The sequence below is a fragment of the Fistularia commersonii genome, chromosome 13, assembly GCF_037954325.1.
Source record: "Fistularia commersonii isolate RoL2024-O1a breed Wild chromosome 13, RoL_Fcom_v1.0, whole genome shotgun sequence".
Taxonomy (NCBI): Eukaryota; Metazoa; Chordata; class Actinopteri; order Syngnathiformes; family Fistulariidae; genus Fistularia; species Fistularia commersonii.
Genome location: NC_141296.1, coordinates 15,821,224 through 15,839,933, shown reverse-complemented (window position 1 = coordinate 15,839,933; position 18,710 = coordinate 15,821,224). Strand labels below are relative to the sequence as shown.

Sequence of the window (18,710 nt, the reverse complement as noted above, 5' to 3'; positions counted from 1 at the left end):
TCACCCTGAATCTAAACCCAGCGCTGACCCTAACCGTATCAACCCTAACCCTAACCTTACTCTTTTTTACCTTTGTATCCCCAACCCTGAACCCAACAGTAACCCTTTGTTACCCTAACCCTGACCGCACCTCATGAAAAATACAATTTATGCAGTCGGATCCTCCCTGGAGCCGCGGTGAACTACAGTATTCCTTTTCCGTCTTCTTCTGGACCTACGGTGGTTTCCAGGAATCCTACCAGCCTGTGGGTCGAATGAGGTGATGTGACATACAAATTCTAACAGGACTGTTTTATCCAACCGTATCTGCTTTCTCCTCAGGCCCCTGGAAATGATTGTCTCCAGAATAAATAGCTGACAGCCTGCTGAGTGAAAGCCAAGATCAGTTTAACGGCCACAATCTTTTTAATGAATACACCACTGGATATCACCATAAAATAAACAAATAAATAAAACTTCCATCAAACGAAACCCATGGTTTGCACAAGATTTTTGTCTCAATATTTCTTAGGAAATCCAGAAATTATTTGCAATTCTTATGGTTGCATTTATTGTCCATAGATTAAGTTTGTTTTTGGTGTCCTGACAAAAACCGCATGTTCACTCAGATAGGGTTTCCTTCTCAACCACAGAAGTATTTCATCACACTCCTCTACAACCTTATTTCAGTGTGAACCGGAAGCTCCAGCACACAGGACAGTCTTTAAATGCTCTCGACCTCATCCACAACATTTCTTTCAATTATCTTCAATATGCGAGGTGGTCCTAAGCAAATCAAGATGGCGGCGACAGCTGAGCATGCTGAGATGCCCTGGTCGGCGTCAGCATCAGCATCAACAGCAAGGTCCCTTCATCACCACGCAGCTGTTAAATTGCAGTCAGAAAACCGAAGTTGATGTGAAAGTCTTTTAAGAGTCACAGCTGGGCCCTGCCCTATGTGCATCAGAGGGGAATGAGGATGGAGGAGTGATGGAGAGTGACAGCCGACAGATTGCCGGCGCTTGCGGCACAGCCTCAGGTGAGGCTGGGGAAGAGAGATCACCCCCGCTGATGTTCAGGCGAAGGAGGCGGCGAGCACAGCTGTGCGCAGGGAAGAGGGAAGTGCAAAAAGAAAGTGAGAGACTCGGTGCACAGAGGAGGCATGCACGCTCACACGGACAATTTGAGGTCCTGGCATGTATGATGGTTTTGGCCTGTGTGTGTGTTTGTGTGTGGTGTGTGTGTGGTGTATGTCTATGTGTGGTGTGCGTGAGTGAGCGTGTGTGGGGTGTGTCTGTATGTATGTATGACAGAGTGTGTGTGTTTGTGTGTGTGTGCGTGTGTGTGTGTGCGTGTGTGTGTGTGTCAAACATGGCCCTGCGGCAAAGGATCTGCTGTCACCAAGAAGTGTCAGCTGCTTAGCGACAGACTGACAGATTTTCACAAACTAATTTGACTCTGAGGAAGATGACATGAGACATTCATGAATCTTTCCACTTCCTGCCAGTGGATAATCAAGGGTGCAGCTGATGATGATGAAGATGATGAACATGATGACTCCGATGATGATGGAGGGTTGTGAGGCTCCGAAGGCTCATAGGTTGGCCGTTCAATCCCAATCCCCGCCTCTCCAACTCACAGTGTTTGAGCAGGGCAGAGAGAGAAAGAAAGAAAGGAAGCTGTTGCGAGGCGCATTGAAACACACCTTACCCTTGTGTTGCCCCGGCAACGTGATTGTCCTTCTCGGGTTTGATCGTTGGCTCTTTTCGTGGTACTTTGCCTGAAATACTTGGCCCAGGTTGTGTGGAAAAATAGCACTGGCATTTCCACATGACCCCCACCAAAGGGGGGATGTCTCTGATTCCACTACAATTAGATACAAATTAATTAAATCCAGCTAATTGATGGCTTTTACTATAATCTGAAACTTTTCTTTTTATTTGCAGTGGAGATCGAAGTGCAACAGGGAGATAGGAGTGCAACAGGCTCTGAGCTTCGTCTTGTTTGCAGTGGTGATGAACAGGCTGATAGGTGAGGTCAGACAGGAGTCTCCGATGTTTGCGGACGACATCGTGATCTGTAGTGAGAGCAGAGAGGAAGAAGGTGGAAGAAAATCTAGAGAGGTGGAGGTGTAGAGGTGAGCGTCACCAAGACAGAATACATGTGTGTGAATGAGATGAAACCAAGTGGAACGGTGAGGCGTCAGGGGCTGGAGATGAAGAAGGTGGAGGAATTCAATTTAGGGTCAGCAGTCCAGAGCAATGGAGGGGGTGGGGAAAATAGAATAGAATAGAATTCTATTTTCTCCACCTGTTCCATTGCAACCTGCTTTCACATGTTTCTCCACCTCTTCTCCACCTGCTCAGAGGAGTGTCAGCCAGAATGAAAGGAAAGGTGGAGAAGGCAGAGGTGAGAGCAGCCGTGTTGTTTGGTTTGGAGACACTGAGAAGACAGGAGGCATGGCCACCCTGAAAATGTCAATGCAGGTTCTGGTTGATCCTTGTCAAAATCTTATTGGCAACTGGACTTGATTTCTTCCCACGAAGACATTCCTCCTCTCATCTGAGAAGCTTCTTCAGTTCCAATGAACTGTAGGGGAGTTTTCGCCCTCTGACCGCTGGAGGTTGGGAGTCGTATCGTCCTCCAAAACATGTCCTTTACTTGCATGCTGGGAAAGCATCTCTTCAATCTAAGCTTCACTGCTGACATTCCTGCTCATTTGTAGCACAAACATCTTCAATCACTTTATATTTCACTTTGACTGCTGAAAGTCAATAAGCATATTCCATGGTGGACACTTGGAATCTCATATTTTGACTTTTCGTTTGCAAACAAAATTAAATAAAGTGTTATAAGTGATGATCCTAAATCAGAATAGATTATTTAATGAGGGCCCACTTAGAGGAGCAGCCGCTTGCTGCAGAGCCAATTAGACTGCATTACCTCTAATGATCGTCCCAAAAGCGGCGGCTCCATCAAGCTCCATAGCCCATTGAGGGGATTCTGCTGCTCCTCTGCAAAGGGAGGGAGAGAAGGGACGTCAAAAATCTGTGTAAGTTCTTGCAAGAGGGAAAGCCTCTCTTTGCCCGGATGCTCAAGAACAGCAGATGATTGTCCACAGCAGCTGCATCAGATCTTAAATCCATCGCACACAGGGTTGTGGAAGATGCCCCTCCAAAGTCTGCCGGCGGGGAGAAGAGTGTAGAGTCCGGTGGGAGGCGACCACCCGTGGACCAACCCGAGCAAGAACACGGCAAAGCTGCAATTAACACTTTCACTTGTGAATCCAAAAGTCATCCGGCTGTAGAACAAGTGCTTTCATGTGAACACATTTCATAGGAGGGTTTACCAGCTGCCGTCTCCACGCTGGAGATACAGAGATAGAGATAGAGAGGCATTGCCTGTCCTTGCCAGAGCTACAAGATTTGGACATTTGGATATGTCTTTCTCAACCAAACTCTTGGAGGGAGGGAGGGAGGAAGGGAGGGAGGGATGGATAGATAGATAGATAGATAGATAGATAGATAGATAGATAGATAGATAGATAGATAGATAGATAGATAGATAGATGGATGGATGGATGGATGGATGGATGGATGGATGGATGGATGGATGGATAGATAGATAGATAGATAGATAGATAGATAGATAGATAGATAGATAGATAGATAGATAGATAGATAGATAGATAGATAGATAGGTCAAGACGGTGAAAGACATTTCAGGTGCAGATCCTCACAACCTGCTAAGACATCAACTTTACACTTTTATATGCATAATGTATATCAGTGACAGGCAGTGAGGTACTGACTTCGATGAGGCAAGGGAACTGCGTGCCTCACTTAGTTTGCAGCTGTTTTATGATTACCCGGCACAAGAAACTAGTAACACACATGCAGTTGTTGACAAAAAAAACTGTTCATTGGAAACATAGTTCATGTAGAAAAAATGTTTAAACATTTTAATAGCAACATACAGAGACAGGCTGTCTCTCCCTGGGTTAATATTCCTGGGTATCAATGTGCCCAGTCTGGTGAAGCAGAATAAAGCTCAGTGAGACCTTGATGTGGCCCTGGGATTCTCTGGAATATCAGTGATCAATGATTCAGTCATTCACTCACTTACTCACTCCCTCACACTCCTGCACACTGCTGGCCTGTTTCATTTTGTCCCAAACGAGCACACCTTGTTCAGAAAGCAGTCACGGCAGGGGGCGCTCTGTGTGTGTCTGTATGTTTAGAGTACGTCTGTTCTAAATTCACAATCAAAAGGCCAGCAGCTGTGTGGTAGGATTCAAACCCATTTGGATCACTGTGCAAAATACTTCCGTTTTACATCCTTAAATTCTTTATAAAGGCAGCGAGCCCTGCTGACAGATTGGTGCATTCACACACCTTACCTGCACAGTCACGCCACAAACACACATCAATTAGCAGCGGCCTCCCAGTGGGACGTCGTGAGACTGGCACACAAAGACCCAGTGAGCTGATCTGTGGTCCATTTGCTCACTGCAATAAAAACAATGTTGATGTGAACCGGCAGAGTAACTTAGCAACCATCTGAAAAGAGCTGAAATTAAACGTTACGCTAACAGACAGCCAGGAAATGCAAACTCTGCATTAACTCTGTGGGAGCTCCGGGATGGTCAATAAAAAGGCCCCGGACCTTCATGCAGATGTGATTGCCCTGAAAGCCTCCTGGTCAGCTTATCTGCTCGGAGGAGATAGCCCGCAGTAACTCACTTACATTCCAGATACTTAAAGATGAAGAGCTCTTCTGGGGACAAAAGGAGACGGACGTGGCAGAGAAACACTTGATTTGCTCCTCTGCCCTTCCCCTCTCTCCTCTCCTTCTTCTTGGCTATCTTTCCATCTCCATTCCACTCCATCGCCTTTCTAAAATATCACCTCATCTCCCTTCTTTCCTCCCCTTCCCTTTTCCCTGTCCCTCTTCTTGCAGCCGACCAGTCAGAGCACATCCCGCCGCCGAGGCATCATCTGAAAAAATCCATAAAAGTCATCAGTGTTTTTGTTGTTTTTCATTTCCGAAGCTGCTGCTTCAGCGAGCTGCACGCCGTCGATCCAGGCTGGGAGAAAGGGGGCCGCTTGATCAGTAAACCCTCGGAGTAACGCCAGTGGTGCATCCACTCACAGACACAAACACACAATCTGAATATACAGCAGTCAGTAACTCAGGTCTCAAATTGTTTTTTTTCTTCTTCCGTCCATTCAACTACTCACTCGGATTATCCGGTACTCTAAATCTAGGTCGTGTCTGAACTCCCATCTTTCTGCTGCTGGATGTTTGGAGACAAAAGCGCCAAGAATCGATCCAACATTTTCTGTTTTTTTTTTTAAACGCAAAATGACAGGCTCAGGCTAACGCAACAGGAGGGAGTCTGCAAGGCAGACAACTCTCCGACATGCAACCAAAGTTTCACTCCGACATCTTCAGGGAAATTATTAGTGCAAAGACAAGGAGACCCTTTTATGAGAGAGCAGAGTCAAACACCAGTAGTTTGTTGTACTTCATGTTGAATGAAAAGTGCCATAAAAAGTCAAATATCAGATTGCAGGTCCTTTCTTTCAGTCAGGCAGAGCTGTCAGTGTTATTTCAGAAACCAATGTTATTTCAGTGAAGACCGACGTGTGAAGGCTGCTCAGACATACTGATGTCTCGAAACACATTTGCAGACCGATTTAGAAGCCTCATGGAAGGAGACAGCAGATGAGGAGCCTCCCCCGGATACAGGGACACAGGTTGCAAGCCTCTCTAAACCCCACGATAGGGCTCCTATACATTTCGGCTCCGTGGCTGACCGGCCCGTAGATGCACAGTCTGGGGTTTGGACATATTCATGCCCTCAGCATGATGGGAGCCCAGGAGGTGACGACATTTAACTCAGGGATCTTTCATGAGCTGGACAAGTTATTGCAAAGTGTCGTACCCGGGAATGTCGTGACTCACAAAGGCCACGGTCTGTAGATCTTATTCTACAGTCTAATACTGCCACCTCTCTGCACAATGCAAACATGCAGCACAAGTGCCTTTCAGTTGAAGCCTGCACTGCTCCAAGTTATGGTCACTTCAGACTTTTCCCCTCCATAGACTCAAACGCCACATCTCTCTGGTACTTATATCTGTTCTGTAAAACTCCCGCACACACACAGAAATATTTGCACATACTTAGCTTTGCCACAGTTCTTAACTTTTTTTATATTGTAAAACACTAAGGAATTAATTCATCCATTCATTTATCATCTACTGTCCTCAGGGGTCACGGGGTTGATGGAGCCTATCGCAGCTGTCATTGATTGAGAGGGGGGGTTCACCCTGGACCAGTCACAGGGCCTCATGTAGAAACCAATCACCCTCACATTCACATCTGGGAAATGTATTGACCTCAGATGACACAGAAAGTCCACCCCGTAGGAATCCGACCAAGGACCTTCATGTGGTGAGGAGGAAGCTCTAACCCCTGCATCACTGTGCGTCCCTTAATGAAAACAATGTAAATAGTGCTCCTTGAATTATAGTTCAAATATAATGGAGGAAAATGAAAAATTAATAGTTTCTCCAATAAATGGGAACAAACTTTCGTCAGATCTCCTGACCTTAGAAAAAAAAAAAAAAAAAAAAAAAAGATACCTATACAGTATATACACACAGACCTGAGGAGAGGGTGTACGGTGAATCATTCCTGCCACGGGACTCGCACTTGAGCCTGATGGACACTGGCGGTGAGGGACCGACAAACTGAACAAGTAGTCCTATTGGGCCTTTGTGCATGGGAAGAGGCCATGAAGAGTCTGGGTCATTAACCGGCAGACGGGGAGAGGGAAGCAGCACAGGGGGCACTGGCGGCCTCAACTCGGGACGTTGCGGGTCAGTGGAAGGCAAACTTCGAAGAACTTCTCATTCCTACCACCACGCCGTCATTCCAACTCACTGCAATGACTTAATGCCTCTTCGCTTTAGAATACACATCTATGGTATGCTGGTGGTGCCAGAGCCACACTGGCCACACAAGACTGATGATCAAACAACTATATAAGACACTGATTTGTCATGAGATACTTTTAATAAAAAAGATAATATGATAAAATGTGAATTTGGTTTTTTCTGACATGCAGTTGCAGCCAATCCAAACCGCTATTCCTGTGATAACAGGAAACATGCATCGGTATCTGCTGCCATCTCTCATTTGGAACCTTAATCACATCTAAGTATGAAAAACTTGATCCTTCAAAACTAGGTTTTGAGATTTCAACCAAGATAATAATGTATAATGTATTAACATTTTAAGCTGCACATTTGTTTCTGCGGCCCCTCAATACGGAATGACTGAACGTGCACATGTGCGACACAAAATACAGTGAGTTGAGGAAAAAAAAACACGTTTTTTTTCCAGAAGCGTTTAATCTTTGCAGATTTGTAATGAGAGCTGTTTTTATACATGGCATTTGAGAAAATCCTCCTCCGGTCTCTAGAGGAACCTGATGAGGAGGCTCCATCTGGAAAAGCCACCTTTGTCAAGTGTCTTGTTTTTTACATAGACCAACTCAAAAATCATAATTCAGGATATTGATAGACTGATTTACTTGTTTGATGACATTGGATGAGTTCTTTGAACTGGTAAAACTTTTCATGTGATGTTCCTTTTCACACCTAAAACTGGATTGGCTCCATCACCAGCCGTTTTGGGGTTTGTCACCAGAATGCGGTCAGAACCATTGTCACTGTTTTGAAATTAGAATAATGTAAGGGAAACATATCTGACCATCGCTTTGCCTTCATCTTGTTTTGGTGATGAAGGAAAGCTGATCTTGGGTTCTTTGCCCAGCTCTGGAACACCATTTTCATGGACCTCAACATCTTTACATTAAATGGATGATCTACTGATGAGCTGGCTGAGCTGGATGGATAAATCGGGCTACGCCTCGGACGTCCTCTTCCTGATCTCGTCTATGAGGTCAGCTCGGGATATATCAATCTGTGGATTCCAAACAAGAAAATAGGTTATTCAAGGACCGACATTCTTGTCACAACTGTCCAGACACATCTATTTAGAGTCAGAGTTTGCCTAACATGGCTTCTTTCTGTTTTAGAAAAAACACGGATTAAACTGATCTATATTTTTCCAAGCCACTCAGCTGAAGGTCCTTCTGAGGACTTCTAGTATGACCCAGTGGGACAACATTTGCAGAATAATCTTTGTAGTTAACAGTTAAGACAATTTATATTTCATTGTATTTCTTATTCTTCCTCCTTCCTACCATTATCTATTACTGTTACGTTTTTACTTGAGACTCTGGCACAACAATTTCCTTCGGGATGAATAAAGTTGTTCTCATCTCATTCTCATCTCAGAATAGAAAAAAGTAGAAACACTACAGCACCTTGAAACATCTGAATTTTTTTTTTTCTTATTTGCTACTTTGAGGCCAAGGTATTTGTCAAAATGTAAGGTGCATTTCCAAACTACTTTGGAGTTGTGTTAGCAGAAAAGTTCCTTTTGGCAGATTCAACACATTAAAACTGAGCAGCAATGTATTTGCCATGGCCATCGGTATGTGAAAGGTACTAATTGTGAATTGAGACCCCATAATGATGACTTTGTGTTGAATGAAGCACTGTCAGCATGCCTTTTTTTTAAGCCAGGCTAAGAAAAAGTCAATGAATACATTTAAGTTTTTGAGGGAATGAAGAGACAAGTATCCAATGGGTACAACAACTCTAGCATCTCAACACTCCCATGATCCCCAATAAGCCAGAAGTATCGCACCTCCTCTCTGCTAGCCACCACTCGGAGTTTGACCACCCCGTCTTTTAACTCCTGTTCTCCCAGTATGGCCACCAGAGGGATCCCTGACTCCTCACAGTGTTGCAGCTGACTCAGCAGTTTGGGGTTCTTCTTGTGCATCACCTCTGCCTAGAACAAGTACAGACACACAACTAAAAATGACTTCTGTGGAGCAGGTTACATCACCGACAAGTTCAATGTTGAAAGTCCAGTGAGGGTTGGACTCCAACAGGGGTGCCCAGGGAACCTTCATGGACACAAATTCCAGGCGCAGCCGTAGAGGGGGTCCAGGGTGGTGATCTTAGGACTGCGCCTGTGCTTTTTGCAGATGGCGTGGTTCTGCAAAAAGGTTATCTAATTGAGCAAGTGAAGTGAATTCTTGTTGAACAATTCTTGTTGTCTTGGCCCCTGGACTTGGAGGAGGGGTGAAACATCTTCAAGAGAAACCATTCGAGAGGCTTCTTTAGTTCCAATGACCTATGGAGGGTTTCCGAATATAACTGCCACTTTTTGGATGAGTCTCGATTATGGTGGCTTGTAATGTAAGTGGAAGAGTTGATCTAAAGAAACTGGGTGTAAGGAGGGTTATTATGCTAATGGGGTGTCATTTGTTGGGACAAAACAGCAATTTAATGGCATTACAGTAAACCCTCGCTATAACACGGTTCACCTTTTGCGGCATCACGGTTTCGCAGTTTTTTAATGTTTTTTTTTTTTTTTTTTACAGTACAGTATGTTGTGTTCTGCATCCTAATTGGCTAAAGAACATGTCAACAATCTCCACGCCTTGTCTCTGTAAACCTTGCCAAATTTACATTTGCAAATTTTCTCCATGACAAAATCCACAATGCCGATGAAACGTTCTGCACCGGAAAAGGCACCTGACGACGCGCCCAAAAGGAAGAGGAAGATGTTAACTATCACAGAAAAAGTTAAACTCCTGGACATGCTGAATGAAGGTAGAAGCTATGCGGCTGTAGGGCGCCATTATGGAATAAATGAATCATCGGTTCATTGCATAAAAGGGAAAGAAAATAACATGACAACAGCAGCAATAACTTTTAACAAGGATGCAAAAGGGTTGGGACTGTTCTCAACACGACCATTGTAAGGATGTGGATTAATGACTGCAGGAAAAAGAACATTATGCTGGATACCAACGTTATCCACACAAAAGCTAAAAAACTTTATGAAACCTTTGCCGTCATGAATGTCATCGCTGTCACCAAAGAGGAGGAGGATCTCGGGCCATCGACAAGTGCTGTTCATGCAGTGTCACCCCCATTTCCTGCCAGCAAGGGCTGACTACTTCGCGAGTTTGGCTTACTGCGGGTTACTTTTAGAACATAACCCACACAATAAACGAGGGGTTACTGTACCTGGATTGAAATGTAAAAAAGGAAAAGCCGGACAAAAGACGAAACCCGTTGGAACATATGAACTGAGGCTCATTCGGACGTTGTCGGGGGATGCTCCTGGTGGTGGGCCCTTCCTACTTGTTTGGAGGGTGCAGATGAGCGTGGTCCGTGTGTGCAAATCCATCTTGGTATTGATCCCATATGGCGTCGTACGTTGGCTAACGGTTGTGTCTGAGGCGCCCTTATATTTTGGAAACTTCCCATAGGTCATTAGAAGAAGAAGGCTCTCGGATGAAGGGTGAAACCTTTTCAGGTGAAGAAATTTAGGTCCAGTTGCCAAGACAAGAAGATGTCGACGAGAATTCACCATGACTTGGATGACTGAGAACCTCCACAAACCAAGTGAAATGATTCCCTAATGAGTGCTGGCTTTTGTATGGAAAGAAAATTAGAAGTAGAACACTGGGCTGTTTTCATTTCCTCACTCGCTTCACTGCTGCCAGTTCTGTGCAGATTAACTTACTTAAGTGCAGATGTTTCATGTAGAAAGAGCACATAACCAATCCCTGGAAAGACACTGGGGTAAAGGGATCAGCTAATGCAGACATTTCAGAGACAAAACTTGACTCTAAGAGAAGTTAGCATTAGTACGATTACTGTCAGTAGACAAAAAGAGCACAGAAAACAGTCATACAAACCTTGATGCCTGCATTCCAGAGTTCACTGACCAGTTTCAGCCTCTCCTCCAGTAAGTTCTTCTGTGCAGACGCCACCATGATCTGCACTTTTGTTGTGCGAACTTTTTCCATAGAAGCCTGGGTAACATCAGTATTACACCCGTTGTGATTTAAGGGGCAAAAATGTGATCATTTGAAGACGGTGTATGGCTTTGAACTGATACTTAATCTGTGGCTCCCTACCTCAGCCTTTTGTTCCATGATGGAGAAAACCCTCTCAATGCCGATGCTGACGCCCACACATGGCACTTTCCTGCCTTTGGGGTCAAACATGCCCACCAGCCCGTCGTAGCGCCCGCCTCCTGCCACGCTGCCGACGCTGACACTCTCCTCTGCAGGTGTCCCATTCTGGACTTCAGAGGAGACCGCAACAACGCCTGCCTGAGTCAACACCGCTTCATATATGACTCCTGTGTAGTAGTCCAGACCCCGAGCCAGACTGAGGTCAAACACCACCTGGACACAACAGCAGGAATGCGTAAGCGGAGGCAACGGCCAAAGTTCATACAGAAATACTGAGTGGGGTGGCTTTGTCCCACCTTGTCAGTGACCTGGAAGAGCTGCAGGTAGCTGAATAACAGCTTTATGTCTGACAGGCCAGCACAGGCCTGCTTATTCTGAGATAACTTCTGGTCCTGAAGAAGGCGCTCTGCTAAGTCCATCCCGCCTGCAAAGCAAGCAGAGATTGTAAAAGGCTACGCTGTACTACAAACTGCAGTCACACGAGGAGGCCGTGTGAATGTGACTAGGGGATTGCGGTTAAAAGGGTGGGGGTCTCTACCCAAACTTAATAAATCAGGGTTTAAAACAAGTGTGATCATCTACAGAAAAGGGAGTATATAGAATGGATTTTATTCATCTGCACCAAATTAGGTGCCTTTTCTACAAATTTACATATTCTACGGTATGACTGTAAAACTCGGACATGAAGGCATAGGGGCAGATGACTATCTGCAAAGTGTACATCACATTGTTGAACTGTTTCCCCGGACCGGGTGGAGGCCTGCATTTTTAGTTTCAGAAAGAATACGGAGTGGCAGCTCTTCAGTGCTCTCTGCCTGAATCTCGTTCATGATCACTCAGTGAGCATGAAAACTCATTGCTGCATGGCCTGCTTCCTTTTCTTCTTCATCTTTTCCCTCCAGCTGTTCTCTTCAGGTGTCACCACAGCCAATCACCTGCCTCCATCTAACTCCCTTCAGTTCTTCTCTTTTTAAGATTTCTTAGGATATAATCCTCAATATCCCACTTCCATTACAGATCCGTCTGGGCCGCAGACCTGAAGGATAGTCTGAAGTAAAATCCACACCCTGAGTAGTCCATGTGGGCAATCAGTTTGGTGATGAAACTTGAAATAAACACAGTCCTAAAGACACCAGTTTATAAACAGCTTGATGTTCAACAGCTCTACAGAGTCAACGCTTTTCGTCTCACCCTGCAAACTGACGTACTCCCCGATCTGGTCTGCGGCCTCTTCCGACAAGCCCTTTTCATTGACCATCTCCCTCTTCACCTCTTCCCATGGCATCTGATGAAGAAGGTGAAACATGGTTCACTTAGATGGTATAAGTGAACAGAATAAAAGTTGCACATGGTCTTGGCATCTCACACTCATTTACAGCTTTAAGTTTCTGTTTTGTGACTCCAATGGATTTCTTTCTACAATTCACTGCTAAAATTAAATAAGAGAAAAAATAAAATAACGAAAAAAGCAATCACCACTTATCTTGTGGAAGACGTTGCCCTGACAAACTCGTCCAAATCCTCACGCTTTCCAACTCTAACACATCAACTTTGAGGACAAAATCACTTCAATCTCCAGTGGTCATATTGTCACGCCTGATCGGTGTGTAGCCTCCTTCACAAAGCTGATTCACTTCCTTTTCTTTTTAAGTTAATCTACACAGATATATCATTAATTCAGTGGATAGCACTAAGAAGGACCAACTGAGTAATGTTCTCTAAATGACAGACAGTTTCTATACATTCAACATCCTCACAATATTGATTGCACTTTTATTATGAAGGATCACCTAAATGAATAAATAAATACATTTTTTAAATTAGCTAAAAGTCTTCTTTTTGAAAGTAAAAGGGCAAGTTATATATTCAGCTTCCACATTTTTTTCAAACCCTTGGTTTTCCATCATTGTAATATTGATAAACTGACAGATATCCAATCAAATTGTTTGACAAGGGAATAGTGTCAACACGACCATAGTCTCACGAGGTTAAAAAAAAATCTCATTTGGATTCAAATCATCAATCGAGTCTCATCGATCAGGCACCAAATCCATGGAGACGCTTGCTGACAGTCCATCAGAAGTACAGTTCTTTTGTGCTGAACATGAAAGGCTGACTAGTCCAGTAGCAGCTGAAGCTAATAGTATTGTGGTTACTGGCATTTACCCGCCACAGACAGCCAATACCTTAAAACCATGTGTAGCTCCATCATTAGGCAGCAGGAAGCCCGCCTCTATGCAACCTACATTGGTAAAAAACGATCTCACCAGAGAGAACTATCACCATGGAGCTTGCAACTGGTAATAACACTTGTCTTCATTAAGACACACATCCTTTTTCTGCCCAATGGGGTTCATAAGCTTCACTTTTTAAAAAGAGTGCAACATCAATCATTTAGGATCAGTTTATATCTTTGGACAGAATGCTTGGCGTATCCCGACTTCAGTTTATCCACATGTGGCCGGTGTTTGGGGCGGTAAATGTGAATGAATAAGTATTAAAAAGATCTCCTTAAGCAGGTGACATGCCATCAGCTTTCGCCAACTCCAACATTTAAAAGAGTGCCGGCACAGTGCCAATTCCCCAAACCTTGTCCAGTTTGTCCACGGTTGAGCAGATAGTCCGGAACTTGTCGTCTGGCACGCCGCACACCGCAAACATCCCGTCCAGAATCCGTCTGTCATTGACCTGCACATTGAATACAAGGCAAAGGAGGACGTCTTAACTGGTCAACATTGTCATTCTCTCTGCGGGGGAGAAAGACTGTCAGTTGCTGCTGACGTGATATACCTTGATGCGGAAATCTCCAAGGTCCAGTTCGCTTAGAATTTCATGGACAATCTTCAAGCACTCGGCATCTGGGATCATGCTGTCATACTGACCCGCAATATCAAAGTCCTAAAACACACACACACACACACACACACACACATTACTGCTGTATGGCGGACACTGTGCTGATTCTAGTGGCAGGTCATCTCAGTCCGGGTACTCTTTCATGGGACATTTGTGAGATAGATAATTACCTCCATAGGAATAAGTACTTGCAAGCACTTCAAACTGCTGACTTGCAAACATTTTTTCAACATCAAAACTCAGGTAGACGTAAGGGGGGGAACCCAGATCCGTATTGGGACCGTCAGTTAAGAGCTTTTTTAATTGAATTTACGGGAAGTGGGAAGAATGAATAAAGAAAAAACAGTAAAAGCAGTATCACTAGCACAGTAAAGACAGGAATCTAATGATCACTCACACACTGGTAAAACTCTCTGTAGCGTCCACGAGTCATGGCTGGATTGTCCCTTCGATAGACCTTGGCGATGTGGTAGCGCTTGATGTTGGTTATCTTGTTCATAGCCAGGTAGCGAGCAAATGGTACCTGAGAATGAGCAAGTCATGGACCATTCTCTTCTTTAAAGGAAAGATTAGAAGTGTTTGAAGTCTGTTTTGTTTAGTTGGTGGAATTCTGAGTTTACTCAAGAATCAGCAGGGTACGTGAGAACATTGTACTTTAAAGGACCAGTTAAATGTAGTCATTTATTTATTTGTTTGTTTGTTTGTTTTAAGCGTGGAGTAGTGAGACACAGAGCCTGTTGAAACAATACACATCACTGACATCTGCATGATGAAACTAAATAAAACACCAGGTGATGCCCACCATGTCTCAAAGTGTTTTTCTAGAGATTTCTTTCATGTTTTACAAAATTTGTTTTTGTTCCTTTTCGGATTGCAAAACAATTTGCATCTTGTTTTTTGGGCTATTCTGCTTTAAAATTCCTGTATTTCTTATACATTTTCTCATAAGCATGGACATGTTTCCATCTTAATGCTTTTCATTTGTTCATGGTGACATATGGATTAAATAAAAAGACAGTGGAGTAAAAATTAGAATACTTCCCTTTTTGTTCTAGACGTCGTCATTGAAATGTTAAGATATTATACTCCATTGTTTGAGTTGATCATTGTCTTATATTTCCCTGAGATAACTGTTACAAGGTTGATGGCATCATTATTAAAGTACATCCTGCTAGCGTACAGTAATATTCCACATGAGGGAGAGTAACAGTCAATAATGTAAGTGGGGTTTGGGTGTTTCCAAAGTTGAAAGCATAACGGTGTATCCTGTGTACAAACAGCCATCGATGTCTGTGTTTAAGGATACAGTAAGGTCGTATCTAAGAGACAGCAATTCTCCTCCCTGGTCTTTGAGGTCGTAGATTAGTTTGGAGTCTTCTCCATACTTCCCCGTCAACGTTTCCTACACCCAGAAAGCAAATGATAAAACTTCAACTTTGAGTGACCTTCAGTTTTCTTCTGAGCCTATAATGTGTATGTGACTCAGTATAAGGCTGATGTGAAGGCTGACCTTTAGTTCAAAAACAGGTGTGTCTATAGTTTCTGCTCCGTGGCGTTCAAAGCATCTGATGATGATGCTGAAAACTTTTTCTCTGATGGCCATCTGCTTAGGGTTGTAGTCTCTGGTTCCCTGACACACACACACACACACACACACACACACACACACACACACACACACACACACACACACACACACACACACACACACACACACACACACACACACACACACACACACACACACACACACACACACACACACACACGTTTGTCGCACTGTTCATGGTTTTGCATGGTTCAGGCAATGACACTCCTTACATAACTAAATTAAATCAATCCTAACCGCATGTTTCTGCCAGGTTCTGGATTCTGTCTTCTAATCTCTTACAATCCCAAATTATGCACCCTCTTGTTCTGCTATATTTCCTTAGCAACAAATAGGAGACCTTGCACACCCCAGTCTTCATATGAGCTAATGAGGAAACAGCTAGTCTAGTATTAATTTTTACACTGTTCATATCTACTACATTCGGATGAATAACCAGTTTAAAGATGTAGGTATAAACTCTTCCCCCTTTAGATCTGAAACACAGGTTTGACGGTAGACAGACCTTACCTTTGCTGTTTTGAGGACAAACTGATGTTTACCATCATCTCCTCCAAGCTGAGCCTTCAGCTGCAGCAGTTTCGCTACTTCTTCATCAATCTACAGCACACAAACCACAGAACAAAATTGTTTAGGGGACTCTTCAAAGAGATTTGATTGGAAATCAATGAGATTCACATGAAATTCATTCTCACCGCCGCACGGCCTACCTGCGCCACAGTGTTCCCGTGAAATGATTGCAGAGATCGGAATCGTGTTACGGGCCGCCCCAGTCCAGAACAGACACGGACACAAAAAATAGCCAGCATGTTTGGCACATACCACGAGCAGCAGAACAAAAAAAAAAAAAAAAAGCAAAAACAAACAAACCAAAAAAAAAAAAGTCCAAAAATCAGGCAACAAACAGTTCCAGTATTACAAGTAAGGCATTAGCCAGGGGTGATCATCAGGGGCCAGCCACAGCGGGCATTCAGCACGGTGAGTAGAAGACGAATTGAAGACGATGTAGATGATGAGTGACGAAGGCCGGGGTCATCCGGGATCAGGCGGGAAGAACAGGAGAAAAGTGGTAAGCAACCCTAGCGCTAGGGGAGGGCGGGGCATGATGCATCATCATCATCACAGGTGCGGAGGATAAAACACGAGATGTTCCAAGTCAATCAAAACAGCTGATGGTAGCCACAGAGAAAACACACACAGACAGGCTCCAATTTTGACTCCTGTATTCAATCCCCGCATGTACAATATGACCTGAATCCACAGTAATCAAACTTCTTCTGTTCACAGAACTAACAGCATTGTGGTAAAAGTAGTATTGTTTTTGTGCTCAACATACTGAAAAAGGTCCATCTCTCTAAGCAGACAAACGGCGAGGGTGTCAGCCGGAGAGCCAGACAACCTGAGACGGACACAGCACCTCTGCTGAGCAAAATTGCTTTCACCAGCAGCAATTGATTTGGATGAACTTTGAAAAGAAAATCGATCCAACAAATGAGCAGATGGAGCTCAGGTTAAATATTACTATTTTGTTTTGTAATTTGTAAAATTGTTCGACACCATGGACCATGACGTTCGATACATTTCAAGAGGAAATGAACGACAGGAGACTTTGAACAGTTTTTATCGAACTCAATCCATGGTTTTAATGAAGATCTCCTAAGAAAATGCATCGTCCTTTTCAGTGAACTGGATGAAATGCTGACATTCAGACACGCTGGGGTATTGTAGACATCAACGATCGACAAGCATTGTATCAAACATGCGGTGGAGAAGAAGTCCACCGTTCCCTCATCACATCTCTGGTTTCTTGACGTCGCCTATGAAGATGCTGTCATATCCCTTAACTCTTGCAGCTGACGCCAAGATATTGCGTCAGCTGTCTTACCACACGGAGCTAAAGCAAGCTTCAGGTCAACGTTTGAATTAGTCGTGTAACTGTGACACCGCGTTCCCCCGTCCCGTCCACGTCCCGTGTCAGAGCTCTTGTTGTGCCTTCTTGTCCGTGTCCGCCGCACTGGTTAGCACGTTAGCTTCATAGCCCGGCCGTAAAGCAGGCCGGTCAGCACAGCGCCGATGCTAGCAAGCTCACCAGTAGCCGGCTGGGCTAAAATGAAAACAACTATAACAAATAACGTTCAGCGGAACCGACGTGAAATGGTGTAAGGAAGCTCATTAAATAGCATTCGTATGATTAACAGCCTTGGTTTACTAAGTGAACTCTCAATGTGCAAGCTGTTGTTGGATTTGTATGTCACTTAGCTGGACATCACTCATATTAGCAGTCGAAACTGAAAAAACTCGTACCGCATTGCAATGCCATTTGCTAAATGAATACGTGACAAATACCTGTATATGAGGGCACAAGTGGATAATGACCACGCTATAATTTGTTGTTGGCACGTTACAAATGTGCGTCAGCGGGGCAGCATCGTGCTACGGGCTGTCGTAGGATAATCATTTTCACGATCCGCTGTTTTATTGCTGTAGTTCCAAACAATTCTGCGTGGCGTCTTCCCCACGATTGCAGGACCTGCTGACTTATTTTTCTATTTCCCCACACATAGCGGGGTCTACCCCACACGGACTGTCCACGAGATCAAGGAACTGCCTTCAGACAAAACACAGAAATGTCGGTACCGACCTGCTCTTTAGCCGCCTTCTCGGCCTTCAGCTTCCGAACCACTTCACCTTGGACTTTAATAGCTTCTTGTATCTGCACTTTATCTTCCATCGTTTCTCCTGAGTTCTTGATCCCGCTGCCTTCTGCGTCCGAAGCTTGTGGCACCGCGGCTGTCGAGACCACGCCGGAAACGGAAGCAGCTGTACTTCCTGTCCGGGTTTTGGAAGTAAAAGAAAAGATAAGATAAACTTTAGTGATCCCCATAGGGGAAATTCCTTTGTCACAGCAGCGTAACAGTTATAATGTCAAAAAATGAAATAAATATGAATATAAATAGAGATAGAAAGGCAGAAGATAGGAGATGACAAGACAATTAGTAAATAAATAAAAATCCACGAATAAATAGACAACAGACAACAACAACTTCAGGGATGACAATGCCCAAAATCAAGGAACAGTTAGGGTGAGGTTTCCACCTAACTTCACAATTTTTTAGTCGTTTTTT

General features: G+C 44.1%; 1 protein-coding gene across 2 annotated transcripts; it reads right to left on the bottom strand.

Moving 5' to 3' along the window:
• Positions 1-7,041: 7,041 nt before the first annotated feature.
• On the bottom strand, positions 7,042-18,402 carry hars (histidyl-tRNA synthetase). Of its 2 annotated transcripts, none has more exons than XM_086158332.1 (13): positions 18,227-18,402; positions 16,096-16,185; positions 15,487-15,606; positions 15,283-15,378; positions 14,374-14,499; positions 13,911-14,018; positions 13,710-13,808; positions 12,312-12,405; positions 11,417-11,544; positions 11,061-11,333; positions 10,839-10,955; positions 8,765-8,911; positions 7,042-7,972 (listed from the first exon to the last, which is right to left on the bottom strand). In XM_086158332.1, the coding sequence occupies exons 1-13, from the start codon at positions 18,314-18,316 to the stop codon at positions 7,913-7,915; spliced, it is 1,548 nt and encodes a 515-aa protein (XP_086014458.1). In that variant the 5' UTR covers positions 18,317-18,402; the 3' UTR covers positions 7,042-7,912. The 2 variants fall into 2 exon arrangements, with proteins under 2 accessions (XP_086014458.1, XP_086014457.1); XM_086158331.1 differs by lacking the exon at positions 18,227-18,402 and adding an exon at positions 16,296-16,464.
• Between the last annotated feature and the right edge of the window lie 308 nt (positions 18,403-18,710).

Excerpts from the sequence above, each read along its gene's own strand:
- hars (XM_086158331.1), bottom strand. The coding sequence starts at position 16,394 with ATGCTGGCTATTTTTTGTGTCCGTGTCTGTTCTGGACTGGGGCGGCCC. Across the intron at positions 15,379-15,486 it reads CACCTGTTTTTGAACTAAAG|GAAACGTTGACGGGGAAGTA; the intron begins GTCAGCCTTCAC and ends TTCTGGGTGTAG. Across the intron at positions 10,956-11,060 it reads TCATGGAACAAAAGGCTGAG|GCTTCTATGGAAAAAGTTCG; the intron begins GTAGGGAGCCAC and ends GATGTTACCCAG.